Here is a 22,278-nt window from a genome sequence, read left to right on the forward strand (position 1 = left end):
CCCTTAAATGCATCTATGCTAGCTGCCTCAACTAGTCCCTGTGGTAGCGAGTTCCACATTCTAAGCACTCTCTGGGTAAAGAAGTTTCTTCTGAATTCCCTATTGGATTTATTAGTGATTAACTTATATTTATGGCCCCTGGTTCTGATCTCCCCCACAAGTGGAAACATCTTCTCCACACCTATCCTATCATAGAAAATAGGAGCAGGAGTAGGCCATTAGGCCCTTCGAGTCTGCTCTGCCATTCAGTATGATCATGGCTGATTCTCTATCTCAATACCATATTCTTGCTCTCTCCCCATACCCCTTGATACCTTTGTGTCTAGAAATCTATCTAGCTCCTTCTTAAAAAAATATTCAGTGACTTGGCCACCACAGCCTTCTGTGGTAGAGAATTCCACAGGTTCACCACCCTCTGAGTGAAGAAATTTCTCCTTATCTCAGTCCTAAATGCCCTACCCATATCCTGAGACTGTGACCCCCTCGTTCTTGACCCCCCAGCCAGGGGAAACATCCTCCCTGCGTCCACTCTGTCTAGCCCTGTCAGAATTTTCTATGTTTCAATGAGGTCCCCTCTCATTCTTCTAAACTCGAGTGAATAAAGACCGAGTCTCTCATCATACGATAATCCTTCCATCCCAGGAATCAGTCTGGTGAACCTTCGCTGCGCTCCCTCTATGGCAAGTATATCCTTTCTTAGGAGCCCAAAACTGCACACAATACTCCAGGTGTTGGTCCCACCAAGGCCCTGTATAACTGCAGTAAGACATCCCTGCTCCTATACTCAAATCCTCTTGCGATGAAGGCCAACATACCATTTGCCTTCCTAACTGCTTGCTGCACCTGTATGTTTGCTTTCAGTGACTGGTGTACAAGGACACCCAGGTCCCTTTGTACATCAACATTTCCCAATCTATCACCATTTAAATAATACTCTGCCTTTCTGTTTTTCCTTCCGAAATGGATAACTTCACATTTATCCACATTATACTGCATCTGCCATGTATTTGCCAATTCACTCAACTTGTCTAAATCGCCTTGAGGCCTCTTTGCATCCTCCTCACAACTCACGATCCCACTCAGTTTTGTGTCGTCAGCAAATTTGGAAATATTACATTTGGTTCCCTCATCCAAATCATTGATATATATTGTGACTAGCTGGGGCCCAAGCACTGATCCCTGCGGTACCCCACTAGCCTATCACCCCGAAAAAGACCCATTTATCCCTACTTTCTGTTTCCTGTCTGTCTATCAAACTCTTTCATAATCTTAAAGACCTCCATCAGGTCACCCCTTAGTCTTTTTTCTAGAGAAAAGAGCCAGAGTATGTTCATGATAGGTATAACCTCTCAGCTCCATTATGATCCTAGTAAATCTTTTTTGCACCTTCTCCAGTGCCTCTGTTCACAGTACTCCAGATGTTCTATACAAGTTTAACATAACTTCTCTGCTTTTCAATTCTATCTCTAGAAATGAACCCCAGTGATGGGTTTGCTTTTTTATGGCCTTGTTAACCTGCATCGCTATTTTTAGTGATTTGTGTATCTGTACCCCCCCAGATCCCTCTGCTTCTCTACCCCATTTAGATTCTTATTATCCAAGCAGTATGTGCCCCCCTTATTCTTCCTACCAAAATGTAATACCTCACACTTATCTATATTGAAATTCATTTGCCAATTACACGGCCATTCTGTAAGTTTATTAATGTCTCCCTGTATTTTGTCGCAGTCCTCCTCTGTTTTAACTATACCTCCCAATTTGGTGTCGTCTGCAAATTTTGAAATTGTACTTCCGATTCCTGAGTCCAAATTGTTTATGTAAATGGCTGTTGGACAATTAGCCTCGATGACTGTAGGGTAGGAAGAGGATAATCAGTTACGGTTTCAGCTCCTGATTGCTATCCAGTGCCCTCTGCTGAAAAGCAGGCATGTGTGGGTGATAGAAGAGGATTGGAATAGGCTCTGCCGTAATGCTTCCATGGTTGAATAGCCAGCCAATGCACCTCCTTAAACTAAGAACACCCACTTGCGTGAGAAGCAGTATGCCCGTGGAACTATATCCCTGTGAGAGTCACTGTCATCTGGAAAGGGAGGGAGAAAATGGAGGGCGTTAATTGTTGCCTTCAGCATCAGTCACTGTTGATAAACTATATTCTTATGCATTGCCGCTAATGTATGTTTTTTTTTTAAATGCAGTGTACAAGTTGCTTAGTTATGTGTTCATCCATAAAAGTATGAGTGCGCTGGTGTGCAACGTTCTTATGCTGTGGTATTTCGGTGGTGCTGTGGAGAAGGACATTGGGACAGTAAAGCACGCATACCTCACTCTCCTGTTCGCAGTTCTCACTGGAATCATCTACGCTGTGATTGGTTCAATACTTTTCGGCCTGCAAAATCTAAAAGAAATTCAGGGATTTACTATAATAGTGTTTGCCTATGTGGGGATGTCTGTCTATCTCTCCCCTATGAAGTACATTGTGCTGATAACAAATGTCAAAATGATCTATCTCCCACTCGTTTTACTCATCGTTGCACTTTTTATACCGGAATCATCGATCTTGGGCAACATTTGTGGAATCGGAGCAGGACTTGCTTGTATCCTTTGTTTTTCAAAAACATTGCTAAAATTCAGAAATCTTAAATATTGTGCTAATTTTGAATTTGGCTAATTCTATCTTCCCTCTAGCGGTTTGAGGGTCTAACCATAATCTGCCTTGTATAGCTGCCATCGAAATCTTAACTGTTATGTGCATACAGGATAAAACTGCACGTCAATCTGATTTGATCAATCAAGATTAATGGACACCTGAGATAGAGATTTCTTCAACCAAGAGAGCAAAGTTTGAGCCAAATTTTAACCCATCATAAGACAGTAAGAAACTTTTTGAGTGATGCAGGAAGATTTGGCCCATGCTGTACCTGATACACTTGGTGCAGTCATTATGTGTGGAATGGAAAAATATTCCATGTCATTTACATACCAACTCAAGTCTGTCTACTTAAATGCCCATTCTACATCTGGACTTGTTTTTCTAATAACTCTGAGACTTTTGGATAGGAGTAAAAGTTCATCATCTCTTGGGCAATCCTTCTAACTTCTAGCCTCCAATTGGTCTTTCTGCTTGTCATGCCTTGAAGTTTTGAATATTATCATTTTGATTCTTGCTCCTGCGGAATTTCCCTCCCTTGCTCCTTCCACTCGGTAAAATACGCTGATCTACACATTCTTCCTGCTCCCTAGATCCTCAATGTGACAAAACCAAGATTCATCGTACTGTTTCTTGCTCTAATTCATTCTTTGCCAGCACTTTAGTGAAATTCCTTGTGTCATTCAGTCTTCCTTTTGCAATTTACAGGTTTTTACAATCCATGTTTGACACCATCTAATCAGAGCTTTCCTGATCTTCTGTTAGTATTTTCAGCCTTGGTGATGTTCTTCACTTTGGGCCTTTCACCCTAGGTTTCTCAAAGAAAAGATTAATTGCTTGATCTCTTAGTAAAGAATCTAAGTCAATCTTTGTATCTAATGAGAACATTTATATTTGTCCTTAATGATGCCCCATTTACCAGATGCTTATGGCCGGAAGTATTTTCCTTATCTGGATCTGCATGAGATGACAGCTGCTTCTCTAGAGAGGTATTTTCCATTCAACTATCTGAAACATTTACCAGGTCTCACATTTTATTCGGCCTTATGGGAGGTGAGAAATGTCGAGGTGACCAACAGGTAAGCATGCTGTTCACAAAAAAAAATTACTCGTGCATAAAATGTTTTTTTTAAATCCAAGTTTCTTCCTCCTTTTCTCCTGAGGGTGTGGACTCCTGTGGGTGCAGTTCCACAAGCTCCGACAGGCCTCCAGTACCTCACCCAAGTGGCCATTCATGTGACCCTAAGCAGTGAGTGTTGGCTCTTAAACTGTAGTTAGTGCCGACAAACCCAATTCTTTCCTTGCCTGATATCCACATGCATACAGTAGGGGTGGCCGCACAGCGATCAGGCATGGGAATGCTAGCTAATTTTCCTCCCAGCCATTAAGCAGTTGTAGCACTGCTACTGTTGCTGCTATCAGACGATACAGCACAGGCTAGCAATTGAATCTGAGACCTTTCTCTTCTGTGCGGTTCAGTACCGGATCACGTGGTCGATGTACTGACAGGCATCAGAGGAGCCTGTTTTTTAAAAAAAAAATGCAGCTGAAGTGTGCTGTCTTTCTTGTGATTTCTTTTTTAAAAAATACCTTTTTATAAAGTGTTATATAAATAATTTTTTTTGTGTTCACATTAAAATGTCTCCATTTTGCTGTCAAATGCTGCATATACCTTATGACACTCCCTGTCTCCTCCCTCAGCATCCTACATGAGCTATAAAATGAAGTGACAAAAGGGAAACGCTGCATTTAGGAGATCTTCCTCTGTCTTTTGAGTCAGAGCTGTAAATAATTGAGCAATTGTTTCTGTGACGATGCCACAGTCCCTCTTTGGGAGTGCGTGCAAGCACAGTGACAAAACTTGACTTGCAAGCAATGTGCTTTGTAACCTGCCTTGGAGGGTGGGATTTAGAGCGATGCCATTATGCAGTAGGCAAAATAGATCTGAGATCAAGGTCTGTGTATATAAGCGTGTTTATATGGTTTGAGATGTTACTAAATGGAGCATTGCAGCTTTAACATCTGTATAAATTTCCAAAATGACACTTTAGAGAATGTTCCACAGGGAGTCTCATCATCAGTATCACCTTTCAAAAGGAATGTCACAAAGAGTTGTGATTTAACATTTTTAAACTTTTTTTTTGTTATGTTGACTTTTGAGGTATGAATGCTGTTGACATCATGGGGTATTCGATCCACACAATGTGTGGGAGCTGAATTATCCTCATCAGGCATCTAATGATTCAGGGTGCATTCTCCAAGTGTTTGTACAGTGTTCTCAAACTGTCAGCTTCATATTCTGATGAAGCCAACTTAAAACCACACAATATTTATCAACTAAAAATTTGCACTCATTCACACGTGGTTTGTGCATTTAACTGATCTACATTTTTATTTGACTGGAATATTTGTATTGCTCCTGTATAGTTGGTCTCTTCCCTCCTTATCTCTCCTTTTGTGTAGTGTATTAAATCATCACATTTTATGGTGTTGGAAAAAATAACATTTGAAGAGTTGGTAAGTGAAGTATGTGTTGGCTGTACAAAGCCAGCTATTATCTCATTCCACAGCATGATCACTGACAATTAAACAGACACCTATTTAAAATCGGAGTTCTGAATATTGAAAATGCTGGTGTGCAAACTAACACCAATTGTTTACTGTAATTTAACAACACACTCCACTTGCTAGATGCCAAAGCACCCAACTCCTGTTGGGATGGTGCAAATTATATCTTCATTCCATCAAATTCTCATTCAAGTTGTAATCTGATAGTGCGGTATTACGTAGGCAGCTTTTACACTGGCACTGGGTGACCAGTGTCCAATAGCCAGCTCCCCGAATTTAGACTAAATCCACCTCCCTTTATCCTGGCTATGGACCTAGAAGTTGGAATTGTAGAACGTGTGTGTGTGTGTTTTGCAGGTATAATGGAGGTAGATTTAGTGGTGTAAATTCGGGGAGACTGCTCCCAGGCGTCAGTCTCTCGGAACGCCAACTAAAACGTGCCAGTATAAAAGTGACTATAGAATGCAGTGGGCTGCGTGGCCATAGTGTTATCGCAATGGTGTTTAAATGGGCAATCTGTTACCATTAGTCAGGTGAGACAGTTAAGTGTTAAATGGTACATATAATATGATGTCTAGGACAACAGGTGTTGGAAATGGAAGAAAGGTCTCTCTTATTCAGTAGGAGTTGTAGTTCTGATGGGACAGATTAGAGGGCATTTGCACATTTTCGCCTGCGAGTGTTTGATGCTGACATTGAATACCCAAAATAGAATCTGATCCTTTCCCCATCTCTAATATTGCTCACCCTGAAATGAATTTAAAATTCATTTTTAAAAAATCAGAATATGATTGTCTATAAAAGTTACCAGTCAAATATCCCAATTTCTAGCTTTCCGTCTCAACTGTAATTAGTATATTTCAGAAATACTGTGGGGCCTTCCTTCCATTGAGGAACAAATTGAATGCTTCATTTTTTCTTAGTGCTTAGTTATTTTGAACCCTGCCTAACAGAAATATTTTGTTTTCAGGTGGTTTGCCAGGTGGGAGTGACTGTTGCATAAGTTCAGGGAGAGGATTTCTCATTAATGAATTTGGTGTCCTTTTATCTTGGAATCGGATGCACTTTAGCTAGCTGTGAACCATGTCAAATTTATACAGGCCAGATGTTATCAGTGAAGCATAAAGGTGATGAGAACCGTCTGTACAACATCGTCTCTAAGAAGGAACATTAAAGAGTTAGACAATCTCTATATAGTTTTGTTATTTATAGGCTCTTTATAGGTCTCTTTCCCACCTCCCCATACTGTGCACCTTGCCCAGGAGAGTGGGCTTGCAGCCTATTTCCTTTATGCCTCCTGTCAATGTTGCCCTATAACTGACCAATTTAAGCTGTACAAGAACAACCAGTCACTAATATTTAACTTTTTCTTTCCTTCCTTATATTGTATAAGGTCCCAAGTTTCCATTCAACACTCATATTTTTCTTTTTGTTTCGTGTGCTTTCTTTCTCATCCTCTTTTCCTTCCATTTTCCTTCTCTTTTCTCTTTTTCTTCCCCTCACCTCTGCCCTCACCTCTGCCCTCACCTCTGCCCTCACCTCTGCCCTCACCTCTGCCCTCACCTCTGCCCAGGAAGAGATCAAGGATTCACTCTTTGGGAACTGAATGCGTAAACCCACACTGGTCCAACAGACTGTGCCACCATTGCAATCTTAGCAGTACAATATCATAGGTAACCAACTTCCTTTTAGGAAGAGGAATCAAAATTGAATCTGGAGTGGGACATGCTTTGTAGTGCTAGAAGTTCAAAAGAAATTTTAGGTATGGGAGTCATATTCCAGTTGAGCTCAAATATCAACATCTGCTGGACATCAAAATTTTAATACTTTTATAGGGGAAAAATGTGGAGTCTGCTGAGTGGAGCAATTAATGGGTCTCTTCTTGGGTGATGTGAGAACTCCATCGTGTGACATCATAGTGTGGTAGAATTGAGATTGGTGAGTTCTTTGATCTCAGTTGTATTCTGTGGAGGCACCAAACACAGCCCACCCATAATTACTCAGGAAGGAAGGGAAAATCTGACAGCCAGGCACCCCGGGCTGCTCTCATGCAACTTCTAGCTGCCAGTAATAGAACAACATTGACTGAGGGCAGGTGTCCATTCTGCCCTCTTGATGTGGCAGGATGAGATGTTGAGGAAGAGGAGGGAAAAGTATCTTACAATTATGTGGGCTGTCAAGTGATTTTAAAAAAATAATTGTGATTAATCTCAAGATTTTTAATCTGTTAACCTTAGTTTTAATTGCATATTTAATTGATACAATTACTGCATCCATCTCATTCAAGTTTGTTTTATTCCTGATGCTATTATTATAATTCAAAAAACAACTCAGCATAAAAATCTTGTTTTCCTAATTTCTGATTCATATTGTTGACCTCTCTTTATAGTTTTACATTTACAGTGTTTTACATTGAAATATATCTACTGTCAATTAATTGCAGTTAACTTCTGCGATTAACGCGTTCATTTTTTAGAGATTAATTTTTAACATTAAGCGCAGAAGTTACATGGAGTACTGTTTACATTATATATATATTTTTTTTAAATCAGACCCCGTCATCTAGGCTGAGTGATCCCAAATTAAAATGATATTTCAGTGTTTTTTTAATAGCTTACATTTTTGATGTTTGCCAATGGTAGTATGCTGGGTTTATGTATATACATATGCAGAACTCTAATGCATGCACTCAATTCAGAATTGTATGTTGTTGGCAAATCAAAGCTCTATCTCTACCTCTTGCAATATCTTCTCTTATGTTCTCACTACTCAGCAATAGACAAGACATTTATGCCCCCCAATCCAGTTATATGGTGAGTTGCCAAAAAGGATTGAGACACCAGCTTTTGTGAAAAGCCCATAATTCAAAAGGGGTTGATATGATTTGCATCCGTTATCTAGGATGGCTGTAGCATACTTCAGCACCTAATAATTGTTTCTTGTATGCTTATCACACTACTACTTTTGCAATGAATTAACCCAACCTTAAAAACCTTTTGCATTGAGCTGTTGAGGCTAGGGGTCAATTGAAAATTTCAAAACTGAGGTTAATAGATTTTTGTTAAGTAAAGGTATTAAGGATTATGGAACCAAGGCGGGTAGATGGAGTTAAAGTACAGATTAGCCATGATCTAATTGAATGGCGGAACAGGCTTGAGGGGCTGAATGGCCTACTCCTGTTCCTATGGTCCTATTTTCCATTATCAACATCTTTTTTTAAAAGGTTAGATTTAACCAAACAGCAAGAGTACAGTTACCATTATTAACCTAATATACAAGCAGGGTATTCAATTGGAAGATTGAGGTTTTTAACGTAATATTATAGTGGGTCAATATGAACCCAAGGTGTTATGGCAGTGGGAACTCGTGCAGCTGAATTTCCAATCTCAGCCATGCTATTAAGGGAGGTGCCAATCAGAAGCAAGAAGCCTCCCTGTAAGAAGAAAAGAAACAAAGGGAAAAAAATTCAGGGCACACACCCTCACTGACAGAAAGTGTTTCTATGCTGCTGAATGCAGTATAATCAATAGTTTTAGTATGGTGAAAGTGCTGTCTAATTTAATGGTAGTGATTCATATGAAAGTCATGTTAACGTCAGTGTGTTTTGGGCTTTGCCTTTTCCACATCTAATGTTTTCTGCTGATTTTGTTGGAGTTTAGCTGCTTTTTTGCAATCTCTACCTTGCTCTTTCATGCTGTAGGTGCTTTCTTTATCCTTTCTCCAATGGCCCTATTAATAAATGCTCAGGATATGAACCATTTAAGCAGATGTCAAGTTGTGATTTTTCTTTTAAAAATTGTAAATGCATTGCTGCAAAGTGATACTTGAGATTGTATTGGTTAAAATAGCAAATTCTCATGTAAAGTATTTGTAATATAAAACAATAGAACATTTTCACAACACGATTAAAATTACTCTATTCAAAACCTCAATTAATATAATGTTATTTACAAATTGATAGAATTATCAACTTAAGGGAAAGTTTCAACATCAACCATTTTTAAAGATTAGTTAAGGAATTTTGATAATGCTTTGTTTTGCTCATTGTCCATTTAAATGAGAGTTGCTGACATATCTGGAGGGGAGAAACTGCCTTAGAAGGATTAGTCAACCCAACAGTGCAGGGGAGCTGGAATTTATCTATATATTTGATTCTAAATTATTCCTGGGTTTGAGACTATACTTGCCTTCAGCTCCTAACAGTCTGCCTTAGTAACAAAATATTAAAAACCAAAGAAATAAACTAAACAAAAGGATAATGGTTATATTGTTTTCTATTTTAGAAGTGTCTTGTTGGTGAGAATACTTCATGGCTCAGTAAGCCATTGAAATTGCAGTAAAGGAGGTGGCCATTCAGCCCATTGAGCCTGTGCCCATGCTCCAACTGGAGCAATCTACTCTAATTCCATTCCTGCATCATCTTGTATTCTTCCATTTCAAATACTTATCCAAACACTTTTTAAATGATGTTAGAGTCTCTGCCTCAATAGTCATTTGTGGTAAAGCTTTCCATGTTCAAATAACTGTGAAAAATCTCTTCTACCTTTTGCTCTAGTGATAATCCTAAATCTATGTCTCCTTGTCAACCAGTGAAAACAATCCGTCATTATTTACCCACAAAACTTTTCATAATTTTGAAAACTTCTGTTCGATTCCCAAGAATCTTATCTGTTAAGGTTTTTAAAAAAGCCCTAATTGTCCAAACCTTTCTTCATATCTATGACCTCTAATTCCTCGTATCATTCTAATAAGTCTTTTCTATACCCTTCCTACGGCTTTAATATCCTATGTATAATGGGTACCAAGAACTGCACACAATACTCCCAACTGTTGGTTAACCAATTTCATGTACATATTCAATGCCTTTGTATATAAAATCCAGAATCCTATTTCCCTTTTATATGGCCCATTTCTACCTGCACACCCACCTTATTAAAGATCTATATATCTGCACCCCTAGATCCTGACCTCCCTCCTCCCCTCTTCAGGGTATATTTCCTTTCACTGTTTCTTTTCCCAAATCTGCTACTTCACGTTTCTGTGCATTAACTGCTGCCAATCTGCCTACTCATCTAACCTGTCCTCCTGCATTCATCCTCAGTTTGTCAGAGCCTTGAAGTATACTGACAATAACAATTTAAAGATCATTCCTCATGTGCCTGTGTCTAATTCATTATAAAACAAGGTCCCAGCACAGATCCCTGGGGCAGACCTTATCCCACCAATCTGGAAAAACCTGCATTTACTCCATTTTGTTTTCTATCCCTTGGCCATCTCTCTATCCACACAGCTCCATTCTCTTTAATACCATGCACTATAATTTATTTTAAACATTTTATGTAGCAGCTCATCAAATGATTTCTCAAAATCCATACATATGACATCCATTGTGTTCCTTTTACCTTTACATGATTTCCTCAAAAATTCAATTATTAGTTGAGCAAGATCTGCCCTTTACAAATCCAGGTGACTGTCCCTAATTAGCCTAAGTCTTTCTAAGTGTTCAGTAACCTTGTCCCTTATTATAGATTCTAGAATTTTACCCACAACTAAGGTACAACTAACTGGCCTATGATTTCCTGGCTTAATATTTTCCCTTTCTTGAAGAGGTATGTAACATTTACCACTTTCCAATCCTTTGGCATATTTCCTGTTTTGAAAGATTTTTTTTTTGAAAATTATGTGTCAGCTGCCTCTCTTGTCTCTATTTCCAACCTCCTTCAGTATTCTGGGATGCATACCATCTGGGCCTGGTGACTTTTCTACTTTTGGTCCCATTGACTTTTAATGCACTGTCCCTTTGAATACTTACCTCCAGTAGCAGCTCTTTCACATCCTCCTCCAGATACTTCTGCACTTGCATTTTCACCTTTCCTTTTTGGAAAAAAAATGGTTCTTGGGATGTAGGTGATGCTATCAAGACTGTTATGGCTCATCGCTAATTGCCTGAGAAGGTAGTGGTGGGCCTTTTTCTTGAACTGCAGCATTTGTGGTGATCATCTGATACAATGCCTGGATTGTTACCTCTGCTCAATTTGTAATATGTTCTGAACATAGCATCTAATTATTTGCTTTAAAACTGTAACTCCCTCCACGATACAGATATTAGAGTTGCTAATTAATATGCCACGATTAAAACTGTGCACAATTAAGTAAGGCAAAGGCCACAGGGTATGCCGTTTTCCCTATAATGAACAATGGAATAGACCACAAACAAACCTACACTATGGCCCCGATATTTACGGGGAGGGAGCATGGGTGACTACCAGCAGCTGGGACATTCGGGGAACATGAAGGTCCTGTTGTATTTAAAAGCAGGACCTCATTTGAGCTATTTTTCCTCTGTTTCCTGCCCAACAGCTAGCCAGATTGAGAGGCTGGCTGGATGCTGGGCAGGAAGGCCTGCAATAGAAGGCCGCCAGCTGGGGCCCAGGAGGGAGGGTGTCGCCGGGGTGGGGGAGATCACGGGTCGGCATTGGATCGCGGGGAGGGATCGGATTGCGGTGGGGAGAGGAGTGTCGGCGATCGCGGGAAGGAAGGTTGGCAGATCGCGGGGAAGGAAGCAGGTTAGCTTGAGGGGCGGGGGGGAGCACTTCTGCTCCTCCTGGCCCACAAGCAGTGCTGGAAAAGCACTTACCTGCAATTCTCTCCTCCCTTCAGCTGCCGGGTTTCCCGAGCCTGGGGAAACCCGTCCCATAGCCATTAAATCTCAATAGCTGCTAAAATCTGAGGCATGCCGCCTCATTAACATATTTAAATTACTGACCCGCCTTTCGAGAGCAGGTTACTTGCCCTCCCCCGCAACCCGCCTCGGTTAAACCAGAAGTAGGTGCGTTTGCAGCGGGTTGGAATTGGGTTTCACAATTTTAAGAGTTTAACATCCCTCTCCTGCCCATCTTGGGGAGTTAAAATTCTCTTTCCCCCCCCCCACCTCCCCCAGCCCCCATGTGTCTCTATATTGCAGTGGGTATCATACCTTTCAGAGAAAACTGTTAAGTGTCAATGTTGTACCAATATCAGGAAACACAAATGTGTTTTTTTTGCTATCAACTCGGTTCTGGTTGGTGACACATTTGATGCCAACTGTACCAAAAGGCCGTGAAAGGTGCTGTATAAATGCAAGTTCTTCCCTTCTTATTAGAATTTTTTTTAAAGCAACAAAAAGCTTATTCTTCATTAAGTCACGTGACCTTGCAAAGTGTGCTCCCTCAGGTGAATATTCCAAGTCTGTTTTCTCCAGCTTCAACTTCTGTTGTACTGCTGCGTGGGAATCCCTTTGTACCCCTTTGAGATTGAGAGCAAATAGTATTTTGTCTAGTTCTTTGTATATGTTAGTTTCAGCATTTCAATTCTTTAAATAAATGAAAGAGACTGGTGTCTTCAGTGTGACTTCCCCAAGCCGAACTTTGCTTCATGCAAATTCTGCCATACATTCTATTGACTGACTATAAACAGATTAATACTCCCATGAATTTCCTATGTGTGGTGAAATCATGTGAAAAAATTTTCCCTGGCCTTCGAACACATGAAGAACAATAATCATATAGAGACTGCTATAACAATGTGAATTGTATGATGGTACAGGTAAATACTCTCTGCAGGTTTTCTGATTCACTTCTCCAGTTTATCAATCTAGCCGTTGCAGCCATAGCCAGCAGTGCCTGTTCTAGGTAGTGAAAGTACTACAGTGCTAATTAGATGCAGGAGAGACTAGCCCAGGTGGCACGTGAAAATCGAACACTTATAGAACTGAAGTTCTTGATGTTTGGACTTCTAGTTAAAAATAGTTTAACGGGATTGAAAAAAAAATTGGTATTTGAAATAAAAACTAAAGAAACATTGCAACATATACAACTGAAAGACCTAGCATCCTTGTCTGCTACAAGATGCTGTACAGGGCTATAGTTTACTTTGTTTGCTAATGTTAGTGGAAAAAGTCAGCTTGGGTATAAAGTGGGGAAACCTTCTTTAACTTTAGTCAACTTTTTGCTAACGATAAATGGAGTAAAATATGTCCTTGTATCCTATAGTTTGACATTTGAGCCTCTTGATTGTATTACAGCTCTGCAGCTTCCTCTACTTTATATGCATTTCAGTAATGATTAAAATTACATTTCAATAGTAGTGTGATTACATTATGAAATCGCCTCAGTTAATGCAGTTAATTCCTTTTTTATGATTGGTGAAATATCCCTCTGGTTCAGATCGTACGGTACAATTCAAATCTTGATTGGGTTGTAGAATCCTACTGTCCATGCATTTAGTGTGGTGTGGGGGGAGGAATGAAGAAATAAAAAGAAAAATAAACATAGCTTATGATGGCATCTGAATCCTTGTGATACTGCTTTTCAATTCACTGGAGCATTTGGATTATCCTAAATGTAAAGCTCAGTACTTTGTTATATAGCAGTGTATTATAAATACATTATTTAATAAAACGCTTCCTGAAATATTTTGAAATGCTTTACAAATGGAATTTGGTGCTGGTGTTAGAGGATTTAAAACTGGCAAGACATTACAGGGATGAGCTATTGTACCATGGTGTGTAGTCCAGCATCAGGCATAAATGCTGCCGAGGACTGAAAGTCAGACTGGGAAGGAGAAAACGCAGGCACCGTTTGCATAGTTGTGAGGATTTTGGAGACAAAAACAAACTTGATTTATATTTGAATGGGATTTATTTTTAAAAACATTACAAAAAAGCAACAAAACCCTGAATTTGGAACACAGAAGTTTCTTACAGAATTCCTTGATTTAAGTTGTGTTTTTCTTCCGACTGCATTTTCCCCCCTCTCCCGGTCCTAGATGAGAGTTGAGGCTCCCAGCCTTGCCACCTTTGCTGTAATAAGGTAGCTGCTAGGAGGCGTGCAGCAGTCTAGGGATGACTGTCTCTGACAAACGCATTGACTGTTGCCACACCTGACATACTCCAGACACCCCAACAGGTTTGTTCTTGTCACACATGGTCAGTCAGATGTTGCTTGGATGGAGCACAGTTGGTATATACCTGACAAATTGGTATATAAAGTTTAAAAAGAGCCAATAGATGATAGCTTCGGGTTCTAGGAGCTGATGGATGAATTTGTTCTATTTGAAAGTGTACTTCTGTTGCTTGTGGTTTACAAAATCTAGTAAACCATGCCCTAAGAGGCAAATGTGTCCCTGTGGTACATTATCTCCCTTTTTTAATGAAGAAACTGAAGCTGGGTTAGAAAAAATAATTGCGAAAAGCATCTGAATGTCAATCTTTGAACGTTCTTATAACCTTTACAGTCTGGGGGTCAAATATTGGTCATTTCACCCTTAGCAAGGTATTAAAGTGAATTCTCTTAATTCTAAATTATTATAGATGCAAACACACTTACTAGTAACTGATTTATTTTAAGACTACACTACAGAGTATTTGCAAACCAAAGAACACCATGTAAAATAACCCAAGGCATTCATTGAATGTAGTGTAAGTAGGAGCAGGTCAGTAATTCTAGACAAGGATTTCAAGCAACCAACAATGTTTCACAATAAACTTATTTTCTTCTTTTTGACAGCTAAATTAACTCCAATTTTTCTAATCTGCTATAAATACCTCATCTGTTTTAGTGATCTTGTTTCATTGGGATTGGAGCTAAAAATAGCTAATTACAAGAATGGTTAGTTTTCCCAGGCTCTGACTCCTTAATATTAATCCCATAGAGAAATTGTTCATTCCATACCTTGTGTAGGACTTCCTCACTAATTATTTAGGATTGGCATCTTTTATAAAATAAAAAAACAATAGAATTAGGCAAAATGATCAAGGGAGTGATTTGGTATAATAATGGGAAAGTTCCTGAAATACTAACTTCTAAAAATATTCAGAGAGTGATGTTGTATACTGTAGTCTTTTTGGAGGAGGACAAATGAGTGTTTTGGCTGGCAATCCAGCTGGAATTAATTTTAAAAGACGTTTGGTGCGTGACATTGCAATTTTCCATCGGTCTGTAGCGTTCTCTGCTCTAATGTTGAAAGTGATGGGGAGAAGTGGTATGCTTCTCTGATGGGGGAGTCAAGAATGAGGGGACATAATCTTAAAATTAGAGCTAGGCCATTTAGGAGGGAAATCAGGAAGCACTTTTTCACACAAAGGGTAGTAGAAATCTGGAATTCTCTTCTACCCCGCCCCCCACCCCCCCAAAATGCTGTGGATGCTCAGAGAATTGGAGATTTCAAAACTGAGATCGATAGATTTTTGTTGAGTAAGGATATCAAGGGACATGGAGCAAAGGCGGGTAAATGGAGTTGAGGTACAGATCAGACATGATCTAATTGAATAGCGGAGCAGGCTCAAGGAGCTGAATGGTCTACTCCTGTTTCTATGTTCCCTGGTTGCTTAGTGTAAATGGCACTGCCCAGAGGCATATTGACTAGGTAAAGCAAAGGTTTGATTCTAGGTCTGTGCTACGTTAGCTGATCTTAGCCTGGGTAGTGCTCTCGGTGCTACAATTAGTTTCAGTACCCATGGTCCAGAGTGGGGAAAAGAATCTAGACAGGGTTCCCACTCCTGATTGTTATTCAGTTACCCCCCTCACTGAAAAATGAGACATTGGGTGAGACAGACCAATTAACATTTCTAGTCTAGGCTCACCTATGAAGAATGGGTACTTGGATGAGTTACAAGAGGTTTCTCAGTACCTGAGCAACTGTACTCCAGGAGGAGTCAGTAAATTCAGTAAAATGGGGAGAAGATTGGCATAATACCTGTCTGTTAATACAATAAAACGCGTGTTCTCTGCATCTACTACCTTTCAGGCTCTCCAAAATCTCTTCCGTTCCCCGCCCCCCTCATAGCCTACGCACCGAGTGATGAGCCATCCTTAGTGACTTCAGCCCGCATCCAAACTCCCCTCTGCCCTTTCCTGACTCAATTTCATCCTGCACATTAATCACTGCATGCACACCCTACCCACCCATCTGACACCACGTGAGGCCTTCGTCACCAGCGAGGTTATCTCATTTTTAAAAAAAAATTTGTTCACAGGATATGGGCATCACTGGCAAGGTTGCATTTATTGCCCACCCCTAATTGCCTTGAGAAGGTGGTAGGCCGATGCCTTGAACTGCTGTAGTCCTTGTGGTGATGGTGGTAGGTAGGGAATTCCAGGGCTTTGACCCAACACTGATGGAGGAACGGTGACATATTTCCAAGTCAGGATGCTATGTGACTTGGAGGCAATGGCTATCACTGCCTCCTCACCCTCACTATCCACATCCCCTACTTCACGACCCCTGTCCTCCCAACTTCCATTCACCACAACATCGATGTTTCTGTCATCCTGCTCAAAAGCTGCTTTGCTTCATCTTTCATTGCTTTCAACTGTGTTAGATCACTCACAGTCTCCCTTTTCCTACTGATGTAGCACCCATCTCTGTGACCCTAAATTTGAGAGCTAGGGGCTTGAGGACCCATGATCATGACTGTACTTCAAAAAGTAATTAATTGGATGTGAAATGCTTTGGGACTTCTTAAGGTACTATATAAATGCAAGTTCATTCTTTCACATGGCATGCAACTGGCCTGGTTGTCCACTGCAGATACTAGCTTGACCACTCGAGCAATATTGCCTCTCCCTCTCTGTGCTGCCAAATTCTTTTACTACTCCAAGACTATCCATGAAGTTAAGGACGACCACAAACTCGCCTCCACCACATACTGCCTCCCTCAGTCTCCCTTGCTTGCCTCTTTCGTCCTCATCTTCTGACGTCAAGTAGGAAGAGTTTGTGGATCATTATGTCTTCAAAATTGACATCTGTCTCAACCTCCTGTTGCCCACCATGAAGTCCCTGTAGGCCTCCCCTGATCCCAGAAAACATTCCAGCTTCTCCCCTGTCTTAGCACCCCGCCCCATCCCTCAGCCCTGATTTCGATCAGTCTCAGCATCTGCTTTCCTGACTCAGGAGCTCAACTACTCTTTAGCCCCTGCTTGCAGACATCACCAACTGCATCTCCCTGGTATGGTCTCCCGCTTTCAAAACTGCTTCGACATACCTTCTTCAAAAAGCCTCTCAACCTCTCCGCCCACTCTCAACCCCTTCACCCTCTCCCAATTAGCCCATTCTTACCAATTCTCAATACATTGATTTCAACATGCTCATCTTGTCTACAAATCTCTTAATGGCCTTGCGTCACCCTATCTCCGCAATGTACTCCATCCTTTTAACATAGCTGGCACCCTCTGCTCTTTAATTGAGATTACTGCATGCCCCCATCCTTCGTCAGCTCTGCCATCAGTGGCAGAGCCTTCAGCTGACTACTACATTCAAAAATTCTCTCCAAACTTCTCTGCTTTGCTTCATCTCTCCTTCTAAATGAATGATGCTGAAAATCTGAAACAAAGTCAGAAAACGCTGGAGACAGTCAGCAGGTCAGGCAGCATCTGTTGAGAGAACACAAATCAGTTAATGTTTCTGGTATAAAGGGGCAGTGTATACCTGAAACATCAATTGATTTGTGTTCTCTCGACAGATGCTGCCTGACCTGCTGACTCTCCAGTGTTTTTATTTTTGTTCTTCCTCAAAACCTACCTCTTTGACCTTTCTTTCAGTCACTCCTCCCCCCCCCCCAGTCTCTCAATTGCTGCTCATTATCTGATTTTTCCCTCTTGCAAAATTCTTGGGATGGTTTGCTATGTTAAATATATTTTCTACGGGTGAGTTGTAGCGCTGTGGGTGGCAGTTAAATCTATCCAGCAACAAAAGAAAAATCAAGTGTCAAGCTTTTCCCGTTGGCTGAAATAAACAACATAACCATACTAAGTCGCTGAAAGGTAGATCCCACAGAAAGGCAACACCTTCTGAAAGTTGGAATTTCAGCTAATCACATTGCTGAATTCATTTTTTTTCCCCCCAAAGTAGTTCCTTCTTACATTGCAACACTTCAAAAGTACTTCATTGGCTGTAAAGAGCTTTGGGATGACCTGAGGTGGTGAAAGGCGCCATAGAAATTCAAGCTCTTTCTTTCTAATGCAGCTTAATGTATAGCTGTGTAAAGAAATTGTAAACAATTTTACAACACCAAGTTATAGTCCAGCAATTTTATTTTAAATTCACAAGCTTTCGGAGATTTTCTCCTTCCTCAGGCAAATGTTTTGGAAGGAGAAAATCTCCGAAAGCTTGTGAATTTAAAATAAAATTGCTGGACTATAACTTGGTGTTGTAAAATTGTTTACAATTGTCAACCCCAGTCCATCACCGGCATCTCCACATCATGTGTAAAGAAAAGTAAGATAACCACAAAAAAATACGTGATCCTCCTTGAAATCATTCCACATTCCTACACTACGATTTCTTTCCAGAGCCCTACCTAGGGGCTTGGGACTTCACTATCCTGCAGCTTTATTTTTTCATGACCTTTCCACCAGTTTTATTTCCTTTACAGATTGGGCCACTTGCATGAGTGGGCTAAGATCCTTACTCTCTGCTATCCGTCGGAGCCTTTGTCTTTTCCTGTTTTGCTGACTGTCTTCCCCACGTTCCCCAATCTGCTTCTACTCTCCCAGCTGCCCAATGTGGACCTGCTGTTCGCTCCGCTGAGATGAAGCCTTCTGCTCCCCTGAACCCACCTATCTCCTGCTCGCTACTCCTCTCCTGCCCTGTCACTGGTTGCAGTTCCTGCTTGGCTCCTCTCCATTTCATCCTTTCATATTTTCCTCTTTGCTACGCCTTCTGTTCTCAACGACCTGCTGACCAGCTTCATGGCTGGCACTATGTCAAAGAAAGCAGAAATGAGTGGGAGATATTGCAACGGTCATGACTATGACCAGCCACTTTGTTACTTCAAAGATTTCTGTACAATTTTATCATAGAATTGTCAGAATTGGTTTTATATTGCGAGATGCATTAATACCAGTTAATTATATTGCCCTAGCAAAGTCTCCATAGGAATGAATTCAATCTGCCTACACTTTCCTCAGCTTTACGTTTTCATACAATTCCATCTGAAAAGTGTGCGTCAGATTTCAGTAATGTTTCTGATTACTTTTATTATAGATTGTGGTCACAAAGTATAACCCTCCTATCATTTTATGTCTACTCCATCTGAGTAATACCAGGGGAGAACCACTAGTATATATTAAATATTAAGGAACGATTCTGTTTGGGGCACAAACCCAGGTTCCATCTTAGTTTCCCATATGAGAAGCTACTAATTTCAGTGCGTGCTGTGGTAAGATGGGGCCAAATGAAGGTCAAGCACTTTTTCAGTGGGTGGGAGGGAAAATTGAAGGACTGGTCACCGAGTTGTGGGTGGTCACAGGGCAGGGTTAGCTTGTGAGCAGGAAGCCTGCTCTCAAACAGGGATGCATGTTCTGTTGGGATAACATTAAAGGGAATGAGGAGTTTCATTTGGATATATAATGGGAGATACATGTATATAATTAGATCTCCCATGACATTTCACACAGGAAGGTCAAGGCCAAGTGGTCTTCAGGGTGAGGGATAATTGAACCAGGATGTGAAGTCATAATTTTGTCCCTATTTTGAAGTCACACATTCTGTCCTTATTTTTATATTTCCATTATAAATTCCCATGTCCACATTTATAATGGAATCTGCCTATATAAATTTGTCACGCTGTAATTGCAGCCTCCTGCCAATAGTGGTGCTGCTGCTCCTGCACTGGCAGAAGGGTGCAATTACAGCGTGACCTGTTTACATAGGCAGTTTCCATAATAAATGAGAATTAGGAAGTGCATACCAATATAAGATTTTTAATGTTATATATGTGTGCGTGTTATGTAAGGTTGTTAAACCGACACTAAGTTATGCAAGTGGATCTTTCACATAATGCATTTGCTAAATTAGGGATGGGCAATAAATGCCGGCCTTGCCAGCGACGCCCACATCCCGTGAACGAATAAAAAAAATTTTTTTTAAATCGCTTGAAAAATTTCCAAATTTTGTAACATCTGCAAACCATTTATTTTTAGATTTCTAAAATTGCTTATGAGGAAAGAATAATACTTTCTGTGTGAAATACTCTGCTAACTTTGTAAATTCGTAAAGATAATTGTTTGACTGTCTCCTACCTGAGATGGGTAAATCCCTATAGCCCCAGTGAGAAAGCAGCCTGCTGGAGAATTGCCATTTTGGGTCTCCAAGTCGGCAAAGATCTAGTTCAGGGGCACATGCAGCCAGTCTGTCTTTGGCTGGTTCTTGTACATTTTGCAGGGCTCACCATCCTTGTTGGTCTTGGAAGCCGTTCACAATGCTGCAATGTATGTAGGTTCAGTTTCACTGAAGGGGACCAAGCTGGTACTGTAGCTTTTAGTTTCATTTTAAAAGCAGCAAAAGTTGCCAGTTTTCTTCCCTCCTCTTCTCGCTAAGGTATGGTTTCATGGTCACCGGGTGCCCTCCAATATTTCATCCAAGTGGGCACTATTGATGTCATTGAGTTGCCTTGATATTGAGTATTGGCAGGCCATTCAACTGCAGAGGCATTGGAGCACGTCCTCACTTGACATCCAAGCGGCTGCAATTTCAGCCGGGGTGGGAACTATCTCAATTTTAAACATTTGTTTATTATAAGTTCATTCCTTGCATCTTATGAAATAATTTACAAATTTTGGGTTATTCTTGATCTCTTTATTGGGCAACTGCTCTGGGTTGAGCTATTGGTTTAAGTTTGAATGCCTTTTCTTTTTCCTTTCACAGTCTTAAACTGGCCTTTTAAAATCTTTCCATTTTTCTCCCATTGTTTTATTTTCAAGTGCCACCTCCCACGTAGAGAGATATTCCCTAGTACCTTCTGCAAAGCCCAAGTGCACTCTTCTAACATCTTGCAGATCTGTATTGTTCTTGGCTTTAATCTTAATTGCCGTATCAAAACGTAAAAGTTGAAGCTAAGTAGAAGCAGACCTCTAGACTAAAAAAAAACTTTAAGATCTCCAAACCTAAATCAACAAAAAGTAAAATGCAAATAATGAAAAGGGCACCAGGCGGATTTTAAACTCCTGGCAAACTTTTTGTGAATGTAGTCATTGGTAATTAGGGTTTTGTGTGAATGTAATGGTCTAATGCACAGGCTGGTACTGTGAGAAAAAATACTGTATCCAAAGTGTAAGCAGACCAGGCGTGGTACTGGTGTGTGTCTTATTTTTTCTCTTTTCATGCTGATCTGGTAATTGGGCAGAAAGTTGATACCCTGAAGAAACATCGAAGTGCTCGTCCTGTGGCCGGCCTTGTCACCAGTGTCTGTGCTGTCAGTTCTGGTCACCTCTTTCCTCACCTTTTTATACCGCCCCACCCCATCCTAGCACCTTGAGGCCCCGTTTGCTCTGTTCCAGTTGCATTTCAGTTACGCTCGTACATTACACTGATTCATGAGTAGTGTTACATTCAGGCTTATGCTAAATAGTTTCCGCGGAAACTTGGGCGCGGTTTCGCCTCGGCCAGGCAGGCGCAATTTGGGTGCAATTTTCCGATTGCGCCCACGGAGGAAACTCCAGGCCGTTGTCCTCTACACGTCTCCTGGTTAATGGAAAGTTGTAAGACTGCAATAAATGGGACTAGCTATGTAGTTGGTGCTGAAGTGGTGGAGTGGAAGTGTGACTTGAACTTCATGCCAACATTACAAATCAGTAACAAGTGGAATGGGTGGTTAATTGTGAGGGTGTGAGAGAGAGGTGGGAAACGTTCAAACATTTGGTGGTACAATGAGATGCTGTTTATCCAGAACTGAGGAAACACCACTGTGGATAACAAGTTAATGAATTCAGTGCTATGCTGTTTTAAATAATATTAATTCAGAACAAAAACTGGCATGTGGTGTGAATAACCATACACATGAGTTGTGGTTTAGATAACTGGGCAGGTTAAACAAGTGATGTTTGGATAAAGAGGACCCCTCTGTATCATGTGAAGCAGTCCTACTGAATTCTAAGTAAATATTTATGGATTAAAAATGTGTATGAGTTACTCTATCCAGCAGAGATGAATCCAAGCTGCATTCTCAACTAACTAGGACAACCACTGACTTCAAGCAGAAAGAACTGGTATGCTCCTCCACATCCTTTCCACCACTAACCATCACC

The 22,278-nt window shown here is 40.6% G+C and overlaps 1 protein-coding gene across 3 annotated transcripts in view; it reads left to right on the top strand.

Moving 5' to 3' along the window:
* LOC137344815 (rhomboid domain-containing protein 2-like) overlaps positions 1 to 22,278 on the top strand; it is a 50,671-nt gene that overhangs the window by 14,875 nt on the left and 13,518 nt on the right. For 2 of the 3 annotated variants that reach the window (XM_068007988.1, XM_068007989.1), the window contains 2 exons: positions 2,196 to 2,594; positions 3,570 to 3,726. In XM_068007988.1, coding sequence (XP_067864089.1) covers positions 2,196 to 2,594; positions 3,570 to 3,726 — 556 coding nt within the window. Of the gene's footprint in view, positions 1 to 2,195; positions 2,595 to 3,569; positions 3,727 to 6,185; positions 6,343 to 22,278 lie in introns of all 3 variants that reach the window. The other variant, XR_010968465.1, reaches the window with a different exon arrangement.

Source organism: Heptranchias perlo, chromosome 28, assembly GCF_035084215.1.
Source record: "Heptranchias perlo isolate sHepPer1 chromosome 28, sHepPer1.hap1, whole genome shotgun sequence".
NCBI classification, from domain to species: domain Eukaryota; kingdom Metazoa; phylum Chordata; class Chondrichthyes; order Hexanchiformes; family Hexanchidae; genus Heptranchias; species Heptranchias perlo.